Here is a 17,996-nt window from a genome sequence, read left to right on the forward strand (position 1 = left end):
CTGGTTAGCCTTGGGGCAGCCCATGAAGACCATGGCTCCCCAGTTCTCATGGCGCTGCAGCCTGGCGGTGCAGGTTTAGGCTGGGGCCTGCTGTGGTTGTGGTTTTCCCTCCAGCGGCTTCTAACTGTGAGCAGCAGCTGCTCTGAGTGTGGCCTGAGAGAGCTGGAGGGCCATCCTTGGGTGGGAAGGTCCTGGGCTCTGCCTCACCCTCGTGGGGCTTCTCTGACCCACTGTCTCCTCCACCCTCCATGCAGTCCTGGGGTGGTCCCCACGCATACCTCCTGCTGGGCAGGCTGGGGGCAGGGGAAGCCATGGAGCCTATGGGCTGTCAGGGCTGGGCCCCAAGGGTTGGTGGCTGGGAGGAGGACCTGGCTGGCCGATGTTGGAGCATCTGGTGCTCCTGAGTGAGTTATATGTTCATGGAGACCTGGTTTCCCTTTCTGAGCAGTGGGATCTGTAACCAAGGCTGTCTTCCCGGGCTGCTGGGCAGGGGGAATGGATGCGGTGGGGGATGCGAGTGCGCTTTGTAAACTGTGAAGGGAGGTGCACAGTGAGGGATGGATGCTGCAGTGAGAGGGGGTGACAGTGGTAAGAGGACCTCCCTCCCCAAGGCCTGTTGGGTTGATTGTAGCCATGATCCTACCTGAGTTTTCATTCTCACCACAACCCTGGGCCAAGAGACTATTCCTCATCAGGAAATGGGAGGGCTGAGGCTCGGAAAGGCCAAGTGACCTGCACAGAGTCCACAGCCAAGGCAACGTTGGTGTCAGGGTGCAGCACCCAGGCAGTCTGGCCATCATTTTGCCACATTAGCTGCCCTGAGCCTCTCTCCCCTAGGAGTCCAGGCCACCTGCAACACACTTGCTCCTCCTTTATCTCTGCGCCCCTGTCCCCTCAACCCTCATCATCCTCTGAGGCACTCAGAAGTTGCTTACTGCTCCAGCTGGGTCTCCAGGTTTTCCTAACAGCAGAGCTGCATCTGCTGGATCAGGCCCTGGATGTGTGGACACAGACCTGCCAATCACTCCAGACCCAGGGAGTACTCACCTGGGTGCTGGATCTCTTGGACCCTCAGGGCCAAGCCAGGCAGCAAGAGGGGCAAGATGTCCGTCTTGCTTACGGGTTTGGGATGCTCAACCAGACTCCTGCATATGTGTGAGGCCAGGCCCACGTAGCTTGCTTTTCACTCCAATATTAACTGAGAGCCCACCATGTGCCACCCACTCCAATGGCTGCATATAATCGCATGCACCAGTAGACCCGTGCAACCTCACACGCACCAATTCATGCATGCTGCAGCCTGGGGAGCAGTCAGCAGCAGCCCCCAGCTGGCCCTCTCTCTGTGGCCCACCAAGAGGTCATGGGCAGCTGCCCTGGCACACAGGCCACCTGCTGGTGTCAAGCTGAAGGCTTTGGGACTTGGGCACATGCATGAGCTTGCACACCCACTCTCACATCCACTGAGCAGGAGCCAAGGCCGAGCAGGGGATGTGGTGGGGTCTGCCTGCCTGGGTCCTGCTCTCTGCTCTGGCAGCTGCTGGCCTCAGAGGGCTGCCTGGACTCACTGGGCTGGGCTGCAGGGTGAGGTCAGCATTTGCTGTGAGCTCATCTGAGCTAAGAGCTCCCAGCAGATCTGGCTGCTGCTCTGGCCACCTTGTGCAGGAGCTGGAGGAAGTCATCTGGAGCTGGGCACCTGTTGTGTGTGCATGCACACGTGTGTGTCTGAGTGAGCCCCTGTGTGCTGGCTTATGTTCAGGATGGAGTGAATACACGTGTGTGTGCACAAAATCGAGCGAGTGCTCCCTCAACCAAGGCTATGGAGCAGCCTCGTGGGGCCTGGGCAGAAGCCAGTGTGCACATAGGTGCTTACACACCCGGGTGTCCTTCACAAGTGGCAACCTGAGGAGCCCCTTGGGGTCACTTACTATAGTGAACATTAACTTAGAGAATGGTGAGAAACCCAGGAGTGTGGGAGCTGCTGTGTGTGAATCTGCAAGGCACATTCAGTGTTACATTGAACATTAAAATACAGTTTGGTTTTTTTTTTTTTTTTTCCTGAGGCAGAGTCTCCCTCCGTTGCCCAGGCTGGAGTGCAATGGCGTAGTCTCAGATCACTGCAACCTCTGCCTCCCAGGTTCAAGCCATTCTCCTGTCCTCAGCCTCCCAAATAGCTGGGGTTACAGGCATGCGCCACCATGCCAGGCTAGGTTTTGTATTTTTAGTAGAGACGGGGTTTCACCATGTTGGCCAGGCTGGTCTCAAACTCCTGAACTCAGGTGACCTGCCCGCCTTGGCCTCCCAAAGTGCTGAGATTATAGGCATGAGCCACCGTGCCTGGGCAGTTGGGTTTTTTTTTTAAGAGATAGGGTCCCACTCTGCTGCCCATGCTGGAGTGCACTGGCACGATCATGGCTGCCTTGAACTCTTGGCCTCAAGTGATCCTCTTACCTTGGCCTCCTGAAGTACTGAGATTATGGGAGTGAGCCACCATGCCCACCTGTTTTATATTTGGGGAAATAATTAGTTTGAAGGTGCAGGCAACTTTCCAGGCAGGCGAGAGGCACTTGACCCCAAGGGATCAAGTTAGAAGGGTCAGGTACACTGATGTAGGCAGAGCCTCTGATTGCCCTGATCCCTGAACAAAGTGGGTGCCAAGTTAGTGGAATGTCAGCTTTTGCTTCTGATTCTGCCTTAGAATTTCAGTTTCCCATTTGAAAAGTGGGGGTGTTTATCTTGGCCCTGCTTGTCTGCCTGGGTGGTTATGAAGAAAAAACCCCAAACTTAGAAAATCACAAAGGGCTGCATGGGGCAGGATGGGAAAAAGAGGTGGCACTGTCCTGTCCCCTTACCAGATAACAATGGCACATACCAGGTGCCTGGAATGGAGTAGGTGCCCAGCAATAGGGTACTTAGGGAGGCACTGAGTGACTCCCCAAATGAATATCTTGGGGTGACAGATGCAAATGCCACCAGGGCCCAGGTAGGTTTTGAGGAGGAGTGAAGAGAGTGCCCTTGGCCTGGGGTAGATTGATGGAGGGCAGCCATCCCATTGCTAGCTGGCTGTTGCCCAGTGGGCCCAACGTCACATTTTCCAGTTTTACCAGAGACGCCACAAATCCAGACTTACATAAACCTCTCAATTTTTTTCTTTTCTTTTTTTTTTTTTTTTTTTTTTGAGATAGAGTTTGGCTCTTGTCACCCAGACTGGAGTGTAGTGGTGCGATCTCGGCTCACTGCAACCTCGGCCTCCCGGGTTCAAGTGATTCTCCTGCCTCAGCCTCCCAGATAGCTGGGATTACGGGTATGCAACACCACACCCAGCTAATTTTCAGTAGAGGCGGCTTTTCACTATGTTGGTCAGGCTGGTCTCGAACTCCTGACCTCAGGCCATCTGCCTACCTTGGCCTCCCAAAGTGCTGGGATTACAGGCGTGAGTCACTGCACCCGGCAAACCTCTCAGTTTTTAACACTGGCAACTGAGACTAGTGTGTATATGCACCATGTGGGCCAAATCCAATCGTGGGAGAGCCCTGGGGGAGTGGGTCCCTGAGTGCTGCCCGTGACTGTTCCCAGTAGTCCTGCCCGGCCGCCTGGCCTCATCCCTCTGTGTGCACAGGCCCACTACAGGCCCTGCCATGGCGCCTTTCCTGCGCATCGCCTTCAACTCCTACGAGCTGGGGTCCCTGCAGGCTGAGGACGAGGCGAACCAGCCCTTCTGTGCCGTGAAGATGAAGGAGGCGCTTAGCACAGGTAGGCCTGGAGGCTGGACCCTGGAGAGGGGCTGGGAATCTGGGCCTAGCTGGAGGGACTGGAGGGGGCCTGGCCTTGTTCCCTACAACCTCTGAAGGATTCTGCTCTTCCTCATCCTTGGCTCCCTGCCCCGTTCAGCTATGAAGGCAGAGGCCACTGAGTCTCTATAGGGCCGCAAACACTGGCCAAATTGAGCCCTCCTTGGAAGGCTTGGAGTTTCTGGCTCCTCCTCCACTGGTTGTTTTACCCAACAATTTTTACATGTCCGTCTGTGCCAGGGCCTGTGCTGGGCACTGAGGATACTGTCATGCTCCAGGACTGACCTGGCCTTGCCCTCATGGGGTTCATAGTCAGGTGGGGAAACCAGGCATGTCACAAAGCAGTGAGTCCTGCAATAGGGAAGCCCAGAGAAGGCACCCTCTGAACCTGAGGTCAGGGAGGACTTCCTGGAGGAAGCACATACCTCACACCATTCCTTCTTGCTTTTGCCCTGGCCTGGTGAACCCCTAGTTGTCCCTCAGGTCTCAGCTGAACTGTCCCTTCCTCTAGGGAATCTTCCCTGACCCTTAGGCTTGACCCTGTGGCCACTTGACCATAGGCAAGTCTAGCACTACCAGCCTTACCCTCTTCAGTCTCATCACAGCTGTGACTTAACAGTTACTTGAAGAAGGAGTTGGTGCATTCGCCACCCGGGCCTGGGGATCCAGGAGGACAGGCCCGGGATGTAGCTTTTCTTTCAGCTGTGTTCCACGCCTCGAATATTATGGCTGGCATGCAAGAGCTGTCAGCCCATGTTCCCTGAGTGAATGCATAAGGGCAGGTGACATTTAAATGGAGCTGGAGCAAGAGGGACACAGGAAGAGGGACCAGCAGGAACAAAGGCCTGGAGGGAGGACCTAGCATGGTGCCCGAGACAGTTCTGTGCTCTAGAGGACACTGGGGGACCACAGCAGGCCCTCAGGGCAGGAGAGTCGGGCAGATTCTGCCAGGGGAAGGCCGTGGAGATCCAGGAGGGAGGGACAGAGGGGCCCTGACCCAACCTTCCCTGCCTGGCCTTGTTGCAGAGCGTGGGAAAACACTGGTGCAGAAGAAACCGACCATGTATCCTGAGTGGAAGTCGACATTCGATGCCCACATCTACGAGGGCCGCGTCATCCAGATCGTGCTAATGCGGGCAGCCGAGGAGCCAGTGTCTGAGGTGACCGTGGGTGTGTCGGTGCTGGCCGAGCGCTGCAAGAAGAACAACGGCAAGGCTGAGTTCTGGGTGAGGGGCGCACGAACCGCGCCGTGTGTGTGTGTGTGTGTGTGTGTGTGTGCGCGCGTGCGCACGCGCGCGCTTGCATGCGCACTCCTGCATCAGTGTGTGGGCTCAGTTAGTGAGCACAGCTGAAGGGCACCAGGCCCTGTGCTGGCCACCAGTCCAGCCCTGTGGCCAATGTGGCCTGGGTGTGACTCCTGGCTCTGCAATTCACCAGATTCCCAGCCTCTCTGAGCTTCTGCTTCCACATCTGTTAAGGGAGGGCGCTACTAAATGTGCCTACCTCAGGGTCAGTTGTTCAAATGAAAGGAGCAGCTGGATGTACAGGGCTTATTGCAGAACCTGACACATAGCAGGTGCTAAAGACAGCCAACTTCCTTATTGTGACTACTTTTTCCTTTTTAATTTTGGAAAGGCACGATATGCACATAGTAAAACGTTTTTAACTGCACGAAAGGGTGTGTCCCTGCCCCAAAACCAGGCCACCAGGCCTCCTTCCCAGAGGCACCCATTATTCCAGTTTTTTTGGAATCTTCGCATATATTCTAGACCTTGGCAGCCATTGAGGGGGCAACATAGTGACCTTTAACAGCAAGGAGGTGGGAGAAGGGGAGGCTTACGGTCTCATCTACTTACCTGCTGAAATGGAGACTCAGCACAAGCAAGTGGCCACCTGGCCATGTGCAGCTGTGTGTTCTGGGTGGCCACAGGATGCCAGCGCTGGCAGAAGTCCCCTGGGGTTACATGTGGGATGTAACCAGATGTCTCCACCAGGAAAGGCCCTGTGACCACTGGAGACTCAGATCAGCCTCCTGTGAGGGGTGAGGGGGCTGGGATGGGAGAGAGGTTGACACAGGGCTGTACTGACCCTTGGCCAGTCAGGCAGAGACACAGAGGGGCCTCTGGCTGTGCTGTCTCCACTCCCCCAAGGGAGGATATCAGTCACCAGGTCTGGGTCTTGGGGGAGGTGAGGGGATAGAGGCTCAGGTCCCACCCTCAAGACTGTCCAGTCTGCATGAGGAGCCCTCGGCACAGATGGAGGGGCAGCGTGTGTGCACGAGGATGAGTGTGTCTGTCTCTCTCCACATGTGCACATGGGTGGGGGCCTCCATTCTAAGATCCTTGCTAAGGGGGCCGCCGTGGGTAGGGGTGGGGAATTTCCCTTCCCGCTCTGTTCCCCAGCTATGTGTCTGGGCTGGGTGTGGGCTGGACCCTTTCACTTCCCTAAATGTAATAATACCCCTGGGTACAGTGTGGGGGTGGGGCTCAGGGGTGGGGCTCAGGCAGGGCCCTGCCCACACTGGGCAGACAAGTGTCTGGCAAGGCCTTGGGGGGCTGCCTTGGCCTTGAGGGACCAGCCATGGGGGTGGGTTCTGAGTTTGGCCTGACCCAGGCCACCCTCACTGACCTTGTTCTCCCCTGGCCTCTGGCCCCCAACAGCTGGACCTGCAGCCTCAGGCCAAGGTGTTGATGTCTGTTCAGTATTTCCTGGAGGACGTGGGTAAGAACTCCCTGGGGATGGAGGGGGCTCCTTTGCCTGGTTCAGAGGCAGAGCCAGCACTGAGGCGTAGGGAAGCGGCTCCCTTTGGCAGACTGTCCAGGGCCACCCTGGGAGGGAGTGCAGGGGTGCCACCCCTCCCAGATACCAGGGCTGACTTCCCCACTCCATGGTCCCCAGATTGCAAACAGTCTATGCGCAGTGAGGACGAGGCCAAGTTCCCAACGATGAACCGCCGCGGAGCCATCAAACAGGCCAAAATCCACTACATCAAGAACCATGAGTTTATCGCCACCTTCTTTGGGCAACCCACCTTCTGTTCTGTGTGCAAAGACTTTGTCTGGTGAGAACTGGCCATGCCCACTGGTGGTGGTGCAGGGTAGTGGGGGCCGATCCCAGTCCCCACTCACTCACTTTGCCTGGGTTTTGCCTTTCAGGGGCCTCAACAAGCAAGGCTACAAATGCAGGCGTAAGTGTCTCCACAGGCCAGTTTGTACGTATATACCCGTGTGTGCTCATGTGTGCCAGTGCCTGTGTGTGTGCCGGTGCCTGTGTGCGCTCAGAGAGTGTATGCACGTGAATTTTCCGTGTAGACACAGCAGCTGAGTTCAGTGAGTGCTGGGGCTGGCTTGCTGCTGCTCTGGAAAACCAGTTCTGTGCCTCTCTTCCCAGCTGCGTATCCAGTGACCGGGAGTTGGTGGATGGCAATTGGGCACAGTAGAGTATTCACGCAGAAACCAGCCCAGGCCATGCGCCAGGCCTCTTTTCCCTGGAGAGGCAGTGATAGGACCTGTACTAGCACACAGTGGCTGCATGTGCTTCTGTGTAGATGTGGGTGTCTCTGAGTACACAGGTGTGAGCACACTCTCTCCCTGAGGGTGCATGCACGAGGCGCCGCAGGCTGGAGCCAGACTGCCTGGGTTTGAATCCTAGCTCTACCACTTCCTAGCTATAGAGTGTTAGGCAAAGTTACTTAACCTCTCTGTGCCTCAGTTTCCTGATCTATAATTTTTTTTTTTTTGAGACTGAGTCTCATTCTGTTGCCCAAGCTGGAGTGCAGTTGCGTGATCTCAGCTCACTGTAACCTCCCTCTCCCAGGTTCAAGCAATTCTCTTGCCTCAGCCTGCCGAGTAGCTGGGATTACAGGCGTGCACTACCATGCCTGGCTAGTTTTTGTATTTTTAGTAGAAATGGGGGTTTTGTCATGTTGGCCAGGCTGGTCTCGAACTCCTGACCTCAAGTGACGTACCCACCTCAGCCTCCCAAAGTGCTGGGGTTACAGGCGTGAGCTATTGTGCCTGACCCTCATCTATAAATTAGATATAACTATAATGTATAATAGGGTCATTGTGAAGATCAAATGGAGTAAGATATGTAAGGCTGTATTTTAAGTGCCTTCCACTGGCAGCCGTTCTGTGTAAGAAGTTTGTTATCATTATTACACGTGCTTTGTGTGTATGTACAGGTGTCTGTTTTGAGGCGTGTCCGTGTGCATGTGTGAGAGAGGGCATTTAGGAGCTGTTTGCTATCCCAGGGCTTGGAAGAGGGAAAGAACTGCCCCCACTTCTCATATTGTGATGCCCCGTGCCCCCTAACTTCTGCCCACCTCCCTGCCCGCTAGGACTCCTTCATTTCTAAGCCCCTGCAGATTGGCCTGTCCTCTCCACCCCGTCCTCTCCAGGCCCCTCCTTCGAGGGCTGGCGGGAGGAAGACTCAAACGCTGGGCCTCTGCGGGGTGAGGGTGTGGGTGGTCAGGAGAACGGTGGCTTTGTGTAGAGGGCTGGACTGACCGGCAGGCACCAGCTCATAGACTCTGCCCCTCCCGGTGCCCTCCCTTCCCCCTTCTGGGCCTGTGCCTCTTCAAGAATGTAACGCTGCCATCCACAAGAAATGCATCGACAAGATCATCGGCAGATGCACTGGCACTGCGGCCAACAGCCGGGACACCATAGTGAGCCTGGGGCTGGGGCAGGGCTGGGATCGGGGGGCTTAGCCACATGGGAGGGATTTACGCCCTCTCCCTGCCCTCTGGGGATAGCTTACCCTCCCTCCCCATTTTTCTTAGTCTTTCCTTGCCTCTCCCAGTGGAGCTCTCTTGGGATGTTGTGCCCAGGGTTGGGGGAGAGCTGGGGGCTGAAGAAGGGGCTGGAGCTGGCACTTGACCCTCAGCCTGTGATACCCCCACCCCCAGTTCCAGAAAGAACGCTTCAACATCGACATGCCGCACCGCTTCAAGGTTCACAACTACATGAGCCCCACCTTCTGTGACCACTGCGGCAGCCTGCTCTGGGGACTGGTGAAGCAGGGATTAAAGTGTGAAGGTGCGTGCCACCCCGCCCCTGGGCTGCAGGAGGGGCACTCCCAGCTGGTGCTGCTGTGAATTCCAGCCACCTCACACCGCCCTCGCCCCCTCACCTAGAGACGGGCACCTCATTCAGGGACCTGATGAGGGTGAGGCCTTGGTGGACCCTCCCCACTGGCCTGACTGGCTCTGCCACTTACCTGCTGTGTGACCACAGGTGGGTGGCTCCACCCCTCTGAGCCATTTGGAGGGGAAAAGCAGGACCTAGAGAGTCCCTGTTAGGGGCCAGTGAGCAGAGGATGCTGAAGCCAGGCGTGGTGCACACCGGCAGGCGCCCAGACACGCCTCCACTGCCCTCTGCTTCACTTAGAGATGAGACAGAAGACCCTGGAGGGAAAGCAGCTTAAGTTGACCCAGATGTTCTTTGAAGGGTTTTGAATTAGGTGCCATGTCTTCTGGTTTTTCCTTTTTCTTTAAATCATGAAAGATTGGCCGGGCACGGTGGCTCACGCCTGTATTCCCAGCACTTTGGGAGGCCGAGGTGGGCGGATCTTGAGGTCAGGAGATTGAGACCATCCTGGCTAACACGGTGAAACCCCGTCTCTACTAAAAAAAAATACAAAAAAAATACAAAAAAATTAGCCAGGTGCCTGTAGTCCCAGCTACTCAGAAGGCTGAGGCAGGAGAATGCCATGAATCCAGGGAGGCAGAGCTTGCAGTGAGCCGAGATCACGCCACTGTACTCCAGCCTGGGTGACAGAGGGAGACTCCATCTCAAAAAAAAAAAAAAAAAAAAAAAAAAAAAACATGAAAGATTGAGGTGCTTGGCCAGGCGTGGTGGCTCACACCTGTAATCCCAGCACTTTGGGAGGCCAAGGTGGGTGGATCACTTGAGGTTGGGAGTTCGAGACCAGCCTGGCCAACATGGAGAAACCCCATCTCTACTAAAAATACAAAATTAGCTGGGTATGGTGATGCATGCCTGTAATCCCAGCTACTCAGGAGGCTGAGGCAGGAGAATCACTTGAATCCAGGAGGCAGAGGTTGTGGTGAGCCGAGATCACGCCATTGCACTCCAGCCTGGGCAACAAGAGGGAAACTCCATCTCAAAAAAAAAAGAGAGAGATTGAAGCATATATGATGGCTTCAGATCAATGTTTTCCTAAAAACTGGAACCCAGCAGACCCCGCTAAAGCCCTCCTTTCTCATGCTCTCCTGCCCCTCTCCTACACTGCCCCCTGCCCTTGGCTGAGCTCCAGGACTGACAGCCCCACTTCTCCCTCACCCCAGACTGCGGCATGAATGTGCACCATAAATGCCGGGAGAAGGTGGCCAACCTCTGCGGCATCAACCAGAAGCTCTTGGCCGAGGCCTTGAACCAAGTCACCCAGGTGGGCAGATGCTATGGGGACCCTGGACACAGGGCAGTGGGGTCAGGGACAGTCAAGGCTCACAGCCACTGCTGGGGAGCCACAGACAGCCAGGGTATATTTAGACCCAGGACTCTACTTCGGGAAGATCCAACTCAAGAATTTAGGCAGCAGAGGAAGGGGGGCTTTTTTTCATGAGAAATTCATTATTCAAGCAGTTCTTTCCTTGAGAGTGAACTTGGGGACCACAGGATTGGGTGTTGGAACACTTTGAACTAAGACTTTGGGTGTGGACGTTTGTACATGGGTGGGGCTTGAGAGATGCCACAAAACCTAAAGGTAAAATTTTAGAATCAATCAGAAATGAAGCTAAATAGTCAAATAAAATCTATTGAGTGAGTGGTTGGGAAGGTAGGGTTCCGTTTACAAAACTTCCGTTCGTAATCAGAGCCTTTCAGACCACTGAGGCTTCTCTGGGCTCCGGGAAGAGTGTGCATGTGTACACGCAGCCCGAGTAGGGGGCCTGGGCTGTGCCCCTGTTGTCTCCTCTTGGTATTGAGGGTGGAGTTATACCTGGGGGTCTTCCTTCTGGGCTGGGAGTTCTGATAATGGTCTAACCATCTGGCCCCCCACCTCTGCTCCCTCCCCAGAGAGCCTCCCGGAGATCAGACTCGGCCTCCTCAGAGCCTGTTGGGATATACCAGGGTTTCGAGAAGAAGACCGGAGTCGCTGGGGAGGACTCGCAAGGTGAAGCTGGGTCCATTGGCCCTGTACAGTTTGTATTCCCCCTGAGGCCAAAGAAAGGGGACTGTCCTTCCTTCTGTTGTTAAGTGAGACATGGGAGGAACCCCCAGCCCTGGGGAGTGAGCCCCTTCCTCTGTGAGGCCCCTTCCCCCCTGAGGCCCCTTCCTCCAGCCTACCCCGGGCCCTGGGGAGGGGAGTTGGGTAGACTGAGACCCCGATCTGAGGAGGTGCCGTCTCTCGGGCAGACAACAGTGGGACCTACGGCAAGATCTGGGAGGGCAGCAGCAAGTGCAACATCAACAACTTCATCTTCCACAAGGTCCTGGGCAAAGGCAGCTTCGGGAAGGTGAGGGCTGTGAGCCGGGCACCTGCTTCCCACCTCACCCTGGCTGCTTCCCACTTAGGTGGCTGAGGCGGGAGTCTGAATTGGGCTGTGGCCCCTGCCCCGTCCTCCCCTGCTCAGCACCTGTGCCTCCCCATCAGGTGCTGCTTGGAGAGCTGAAGGGCAGAGGAGAGTACTTTGCCGTCAAGGCCCTCAAGAAGGATGTAGTCCTGATCGACGACGACGTGGAATGCACCATGGTTGAGAAGCGGGTGCTGACACTCGCCGCAGAAAATCCCTTTCTCACCCACCTCATCTGCACCTTCCAGACCAAGGTGCCTGGGCCTCCTGCCGTCACCGCCCCATGCCACAGCCATGTCCCACAGCCCCTCAGCCCCTCTAAGTCAGGGCTGTGTCTCCCCCTCAGGCCACTTAAAGCAGGGCCATGCTTTCCCCCTCATGCCTCCCAGGGCAGAGTTGTCCCCCTCAGCCAGGGCCTGTCCCTGCTGTTTCCTGTTGGGGCTTGGCCCCAGTGGCCCTGAGTGAGGGAGCGTCCTGCCTGTTCCTCACCCCTGCTCACCACCCTCCCCACCCCAGGACCACCTGTTCTTTGTGATGGAGTTCCTCAACGGGGGGGACCTGATGTACCACATCCAGGACAAAGGCCGCTTTGAACTCTACCGTGCCACGTATGTGAGGGCCATGGTGGGGTAGGGCCCAGCGTGGAGGAAGGGCCACTGGCTCAGAACCCACTGCCAGTCTGCCCTCCATGCCTTCTTCCCTCTCCCTAGAAAAGCCAGCCTGGGCTAGAGCAGCAGCTGGGGAGATGTGGGGGTAGCCTGGGTCCACACCACACAGGAAGCCATGGGTGGCAAGTGAGCTGCGGCTGGGGGCTCAGCGCCAATACTCTGGGTCCTGGCCCCTCTGCGGGCCACAGCCAGGGCAGCCTTGCAAATGGTGGTCTTACATGACACAGGACACTGGACCCTGGTGCATGGCCCCCAGACCTGCTTTTCCCCATTCACATGCCCCCCCCACCCCAAACTAACCGTGTGTGTGTGCATGCATGCAAACACATGTGTACATGCATATAAATGCATATACTCTTAGAGAACTGGCTCACTGAGAGCTTTCCCTTCAGAACTTTCTGCCTGGGCTGCCAGCCCCCACTTACCTGATACAAGACGTACTTGATGTACTTGATCATGCTTAGGTTGTCCATGGAGTTATTTGCAGCATTTCTTGCCCCTGGAAGTGGGGATGAGGGCCCGAGGAGAAGCAGAGGCTGCTCGGCAGAGATCCTGGAACACTTTGTCTCTCTCTCCTGCCCAGGTTTTATGCAGCTGAGATAATCTGTGGACTGCAGTTTCTACACAGCAAGGGCATCATTTACAGGTGCAGGGGTTAGGGCAGCGGGGGGCTCTTGGGAGGGGAGGCTCCAGCCCCATCATATCTTCTGAAATGCTGCAAGCAGGATTCCCCCAACTCCAGTTCCTTCTCTGCTGGAAATCAATCTTTAGCTGGGGATTTGCCTAAACCTCCCACCCTGGTGCGAGCATTCCTGTGGCCCGCATTTGAGGCCGGCTTAGCTCCAGGAACTAGGAACTCACTGCCCATATTTGACACCATCGCCCCGCCCATCCTTGGAGCCATCAGTCTCGCTCGGAAGACCCATCGAGTCATCTAAGCTTCCACTAGAAGAGACTGGTTCCATAAAGTCTCATCTAATAAGTTATGATTCCATCCTATGGTAGGAACTGTACACCCACCAAAAAGGCTGCGGCCAGGCTCTGTGTACTGACGTGGGATAATGCCAAGACACGCTGTTAAGTGGAAAACCAACCTGTGGGAGAGTGTGTATCGAATATTAGCATTCAGGCTTTAAAACGTGGGAGAGAGGCTGGGTGCGATGGCTCACGCCTGTAATCCCAGCAATTTGGGAGGCCGAGGTGGATGGATCACCTGAGGTCAGGAGTTTGAGACCAGCCTGACCAACATGGTGAAACCCTGTCTCTACTAAAAAATACAAAAATTAGCTGGGCGTGGTGGTGGATGCCTGTGATCTCAGCTACTCAGGAGGCTGAGGCAGGAGAATTGCTTGAACCGGGGAGGCAGAGGTTGCAGTGAGCCAAGATTGCACCACTGCATTCCAGCCTGGGTGACACAGCCAGACTCCATCTCAAAAAAAAAAAAAAAAGGGGGGGAGCAAGCTGCATGCTGCCATATGCTTGTCCATGCCTAGAATTGCTCTAAGGAGAGCCTGGTGATTGAGCTCAGTGGAAGGCAGACTTTGTACTGTTTGCCATTTCTAGTTCCCATATGCATAAAGTATCTACTCAAATGACTAATTACTGAATATAGACATGGTCCCCACCTTTGGGGAGTAGACAAAACTGAACCTGGGGATCACTTCTGCTGCCGACTGCTAGGGGACCCTGGACAAGTAACATCACCTGTTTGAGCCCCATTTGGGTTTCAGGAAGTAGGGCGGTGTGTGCCCAGCATTTAGCACACAGTAGGGGACTTGCAGGAAGCACCTGTTTTTAGGATCTCTTTCTCCTGCTTCCTTTTCTCTTTCTCATTCCCTTGTACTCTTGGGACAGTCCTGGACTAATATGGCTGAAAATTAGGACATGGCGGGCAGGGTGGGGAAGGAGAAGAAATGGCTCCTGCTGACTCTTACCTGTCCCCTGTCCTTAGGGACCTCAAACTGGACAATGTGCTGCTGGACCGGGATGGCCATATCAAGATTGCTGACTTTGGGATGTGCAAAGAGAATATATTCGGGGAGAACCGGGCCAGCACCTTCTGCGGCACTCCTGACTATATCGCCCCTGAGGTAAGCTGATACCCTTCCATACTCCCGCTCAGTCAGGCACCTTGCCTCCCCACGGTGGGCGGGGGAAGGCTTCCCAAGGGCAGTGAGGTCCAAGCCAAAGCCCATAGGCCGAGGCGGCCTGGCTAGGGCTCGTGCCCAGGGGCCCCTCTCAGCCCCAGCACCTCAGCTCCTGCTGACCTTCTCCCCCTCAGATCCTACAGGGCCTGAAGTACACATTCTCGGTGGACTGGTGGTCTTTCGGGGTCCTTCTGTATGAGATGCTCATTGGCCAGTCCCCCTTCCATGGTGATGATGAGGATGAACTCTTCGAGTCCATCCGTGTGGACACACCGCATTATCCCCGCTGGATCACCAAGGAGTCCAAGGACATCCTGGAGAAGGTGCAGGCCCTGGGCTGGGCTGGGGCAGGGGCAGGGGCTGGCAGACACTGGGCTTTGGGTGAGGAGCTTCCTGTCTCTGGAATGGCAGCCTCAGTGGTGCCACAGTCCTAACATACAGGGTATTGCTCTCTCACCATGTTCCCAGGAACTCCTGTCGAGTCCTGTGCATGGAATCAGCCTGACATGGTGACTAAGGGCCCAGGGTCAGGAGACAGACAGACCCGAGACCAAACGCTGGCTCTGCTTGGGATTAGCTAGTCACAACCTCTTAGAGTTTGTCTCCTTATCTGCAAAATGAGGCTATGAGCAGTCTTGCCTCACAGAGTTGTTGGGAAGAAAATAGAAACATACGATGCTCAGCTGTCGGCCAGGCAGATAGTAAATAATAAAAAGTCCCATTAGCAGAGTCGTGGATGTCTAGCCCAGAGCCTGTCATCTCTGGGGAAACTGGGAGCACTGCATGCCAGAGTGGCCTCCCTCAGCCCCACTGTTCCCCAGGCTGACTGCGGGGCTGGGGCAAGCCTGGCTTTGCATCCCTGGGCTTGCTGGGGATTTGCTGAAGCTCCAATTTCCCATGGCCCTTGGGTGCTAACCTGGGTTGCTGGGTTGTAGCTCTTTGAAAGGGAACCGACGAAGAGGCTGGGAGTGACCGGAAACATCAAAATCCACCCCTTCTTCAAGACCATAAACTGGACTCTGCTGGAAAAGCGGAGGTTGGAGCCACCCTTCAGGCCCAAAGTGGTACGTGATCCTGCCCTGCACTGTCTTCGGGCTGGGCTCCTCCTCCCCTGCCCTCCCTCTCTCCTACATCACTCACACGCTTTCCACCTCTCCCTTCTTCCAGCAAGTCTACTTCCCCGATCTCCACAGCATGTTCAGTCACAGCTGCTGCCCTTGTATTCTCATCCTCTCCCTCCTGACTCAGTCAGCACACACTGGGGACTGTGGATCCTACTGTATGCACAGGACCCTGTTCTGGGAAATAGAGTTAAAACCTCATGTTATTACTCCATTCAATCCATTCTCCAATACATATGGGGAGTCCCGAGTCCCTGTTGAATGCAGAGCACAGTGCTTGGCTGCACAGCAAAGTGGGAGACACAGTCCCAGAACCGGAGGAGTTCGCAGCTAGTTGGAGAGATAAGAAACTTGCACACCGATGACAGTTTGTGATACGAGATGACAGCCTAAGAGATACCCCAGGACACATGATCAGTTGCTATTGAGTGGGTCTGTCAGCAGGAGCCCAGGCGGCAGAGAAGAGGGTGGGTCTGAGAGGCCCCCTTGGAAGAAGTGAGACTAGCAGGGCTGGGAGGTTGGAGAGGCTCCCTTGGAAGAAGTGAGACAAGGGACAGCTGGGAGGCATTCCAGGTGGAAGAGGGGATGGTTCACTCAAAGGCCCAGAATCTACAGGGCCACCTGAGAGCAGAGGCAGGTGTGGCCCCTCTGTGACCACAGTTCTTCCTTCCCACTCCCTTTGTCTCCTTTGATTCCCTTCCTCCACCAGGGCACACAGTTCCCACTGGGCAGCCTGTGTAATGCACCCCACATTTGTGCTTTGAGGCTACAGAGCACTTCCCCTACACCAAGGACCTCAAACTCAGACGTGTCCTGGCTGAGCATGTAACTGACAGGCTAGGCCAGCTGCAAGAAAAGCACACCATGCTTTCAGTCTCACTTTTGATAGATTTCCTTCTCTGCACTAAGAAACACAAAGCAGGTGTGATGTACCCCTTGTCAGTGGGGCAGGGGCTGTCCAGGGGGCTCTCATCACCAAGAGTGGGCAGGAAGTAGGCCCACGGCTGCTTTAATCTGCCAGTTTTCAAAAGAAGCTGGAAATCTGGATTTTTATGTTGCATTGTTCAATTTTAAAATATAGGTTCAGGCTGGGCACGGTGGCCCACACCAGTACTTTGGGAGGCTGAGGCAGGCAGATCACCTGAGGTCAGGGGTTCGAGACCAGCCTGGCCAACATTGTGAAACCGTCTCTACTACAAAAAATACCAAAAAATTAGCCAGTTACGGTGGCGCGTGCCTGTAATCCCAGCTACTCAGGAGGCTGAGGCAGGAGAATCACTTGAACCCGGGAGGCGGAGGTTGCAATGAACCGAGATCATGCCACTGCACTCTAGCCTGGGCAACAGAGTGAGACTCCATCTCAAAATATATACATCAATAAAAATAAATTAAATAAATAAATAAAATACAGGTTGAAATTCCTTTAAAACCCAGTTCAAGCCGAAATGATTATACTTGCCAGTTCAGTTTGGCCAAAGGGCCACCAGCTTGCGGTCTCTCTCTGTGTGACCATCCCATCACATCCTTAGAAGCAGAGAATCAGCAAATTTCTCCTGTCAACAGCCTGATAGTATATATTTTGGACTTTTCAGGCTTGATGGTCTCAAAGCAGTCACAGACAGTACATCAACAAATGGGCATGGTTGTGTATTACAAAAGCTTTATTTATGGAAAGTGAAATTTGAATTTCACCTAATTTTCATGTCATGAAATATTTTTCTTTTGTTTTTTTTTTCCAACCACTTAAAAATGCGAAAGCCATTCTTAGCTTGTGGGCCCCACAAAAACAGATGGTGAGTGAGATTTGGCCTCCATGGGCTGTGATTTGGTGGCCCCTGAGCAGGAGGCTACCACCTCTCCTCACCCAGGCCCAGAGCTCCCTGGTCACTTTCCTCCTCCTCTTGGGGAAATGGCAGCCTCTTTCCTGTGGGGCTCCTTTTAGGCTGCTAGGGGAGGCTCCCTCTTCCATTCTGGGTGAGGACAGCTCTGGCCTGGCCCAGCCCTGCAGGGACTCCAGCCTGGGGTGTCTGGAGGGCCATTCCCTACGTCCTGTTCGCTCACCCCTGCCCTCTGCTTGTAGAAGTCCCCCAGAGACTACAGCAACTTCGACCAGGAGTTCCTGAACGAGAAGGCGCGCCTCTCCTACAGCGACAAGAACCTTATCGACTCCATGGACCAGTCTGCGTTTGCCGGCTTCTCCTTTGTGAACCCCAAATTCGAGCACCTCCTGGAAGACTGAGGTTCCTGGACAGAGCAGGCTAGCCCCGCCCTCCACCCACATCTGCCCGCTCCCCACGATAAGCACCAGAGGGACTGTGGTGACTTCTGCTGCTGGCCCCGCCCCTGCCCCCAGAGCGGCCTTGGCTCCTGTCTGGCCAGGCTCTCATGGTACTTCCTCTGTGAACTGTGTGTGAATCTGCTTTTCCTCTGCCCTCGGAGGGAAATTGTAAATCCTGTGTTTCATTACTTGAATGTAGTTATCTATTGAAAATATATATTATATATATAGACATATATATATAAAATAGGCTGTATATATTGCTCAGTAGAGAAAAACCATGGGGGACTGGTGACATGTTGATCTTTTTCAAAAAAATATATATACGACAAAAAAAAAAAAAAAAAAGGAGCACAAGCTGTTTGAACCACCAGGTTCTTTTATTTGTGTGTCTAAATAAACACCAAATGGTACCAACCTGGTTGTCAGGACACATTTGTCCCAGGAAGCTGGTGGC

General features: G+C 54.8%; 1 protein-coding gene across 4 annotated transcripts in view; it reads left to right on the forward strand.

The window, feature by feature from the left end:
• LOC105480568 (protein kinase C delta) overlaps nt 1-17,727 on the forward strand; it is a 31,140-nt gene extending 13,413 nt beyond the window's left edge. For 3 of the 4 annotated variants that reach the window (XM_011739641.2, XM_011739642.3, XM_071091903.1), the window contains 17 exons: nt 3,617-3,750; nt 4,815-5,014; nt 6,449-6,509; nt 6,687-6,849; nt 6,944-6,975; nt 8,372-8,457; nt 8,698-8,827; nt 10,099-10,199; nt 10,829-10,925; nt 11,168-11,268; nt 11,406-11,579; nt 11,842-11,933; nt 12,577-12,639; nt 13,945-14,083; nt 14,275-14,463; nt 15,076-15,204; nt 17,342-17,727. In XM_011739641.2, the coding sequence (XP_011737943.1) occupies nt 3,636-3,750; nt 4,815-5,014; nt 6,449-6,509; nt 6,687-6,849; nt 6,944-6,975; nt 8,372-8,457; nt 8,698-8,827; nt 10,099-10,199; nt 10,829-10,925; nt 11,168-11,268; nt 11,406-11,579; nt 11,842-11,933; nt 12,577-12,639; nt 13,945-14,083; nt 14,275-14,463; nt 15,076-15,204; nt 17,342-17,500 (2,031 nt within the window). In that variant the 5' untranslated portion in view covers nt 3,617-3,635 and the 3' untranslated portion in view covers nt 17,501-17,727. Of the gene's footprint in view, nt 1-3,182; nt 3,302-3,616; nt 3,751-4,814; nt 5,015-6,448; nt 6,510-6,686; nt 6,850-6,943; nt 6,976-8,371; nt 8,458-8,697; nt 8,828-10,098; nt 10,200-10,828; nt 10,926-11,167; nt 11,269-11,405; nt 11,580-11,841; nt 11,934-12,576; nt 12,640-13,944; nt 14,084-14,274; nt 14,464-15,075; nt 15,205-17,341 lie in introns of those variants that run through there. The other variant, XM_011739643.3, reaches the window with a different exon arrangement.
• The last annotated feature ends 269 nt before the right edge of the window (nt 17,728-17,996 follow it).

This window comes from Macaca nemestrina, chromosome 2, assembly GCF_043159975.1.
Source record: "Macaca nemestrina isolate mMacNem1 chromosome 2, mMacNem.hap1, whole genome shotgun sequence".
NCBI lineage: Eukaryota > Metazoa > Chordata > Mammalia > Primates > Cercopithecidae > Macaca > Macaca nemestrina.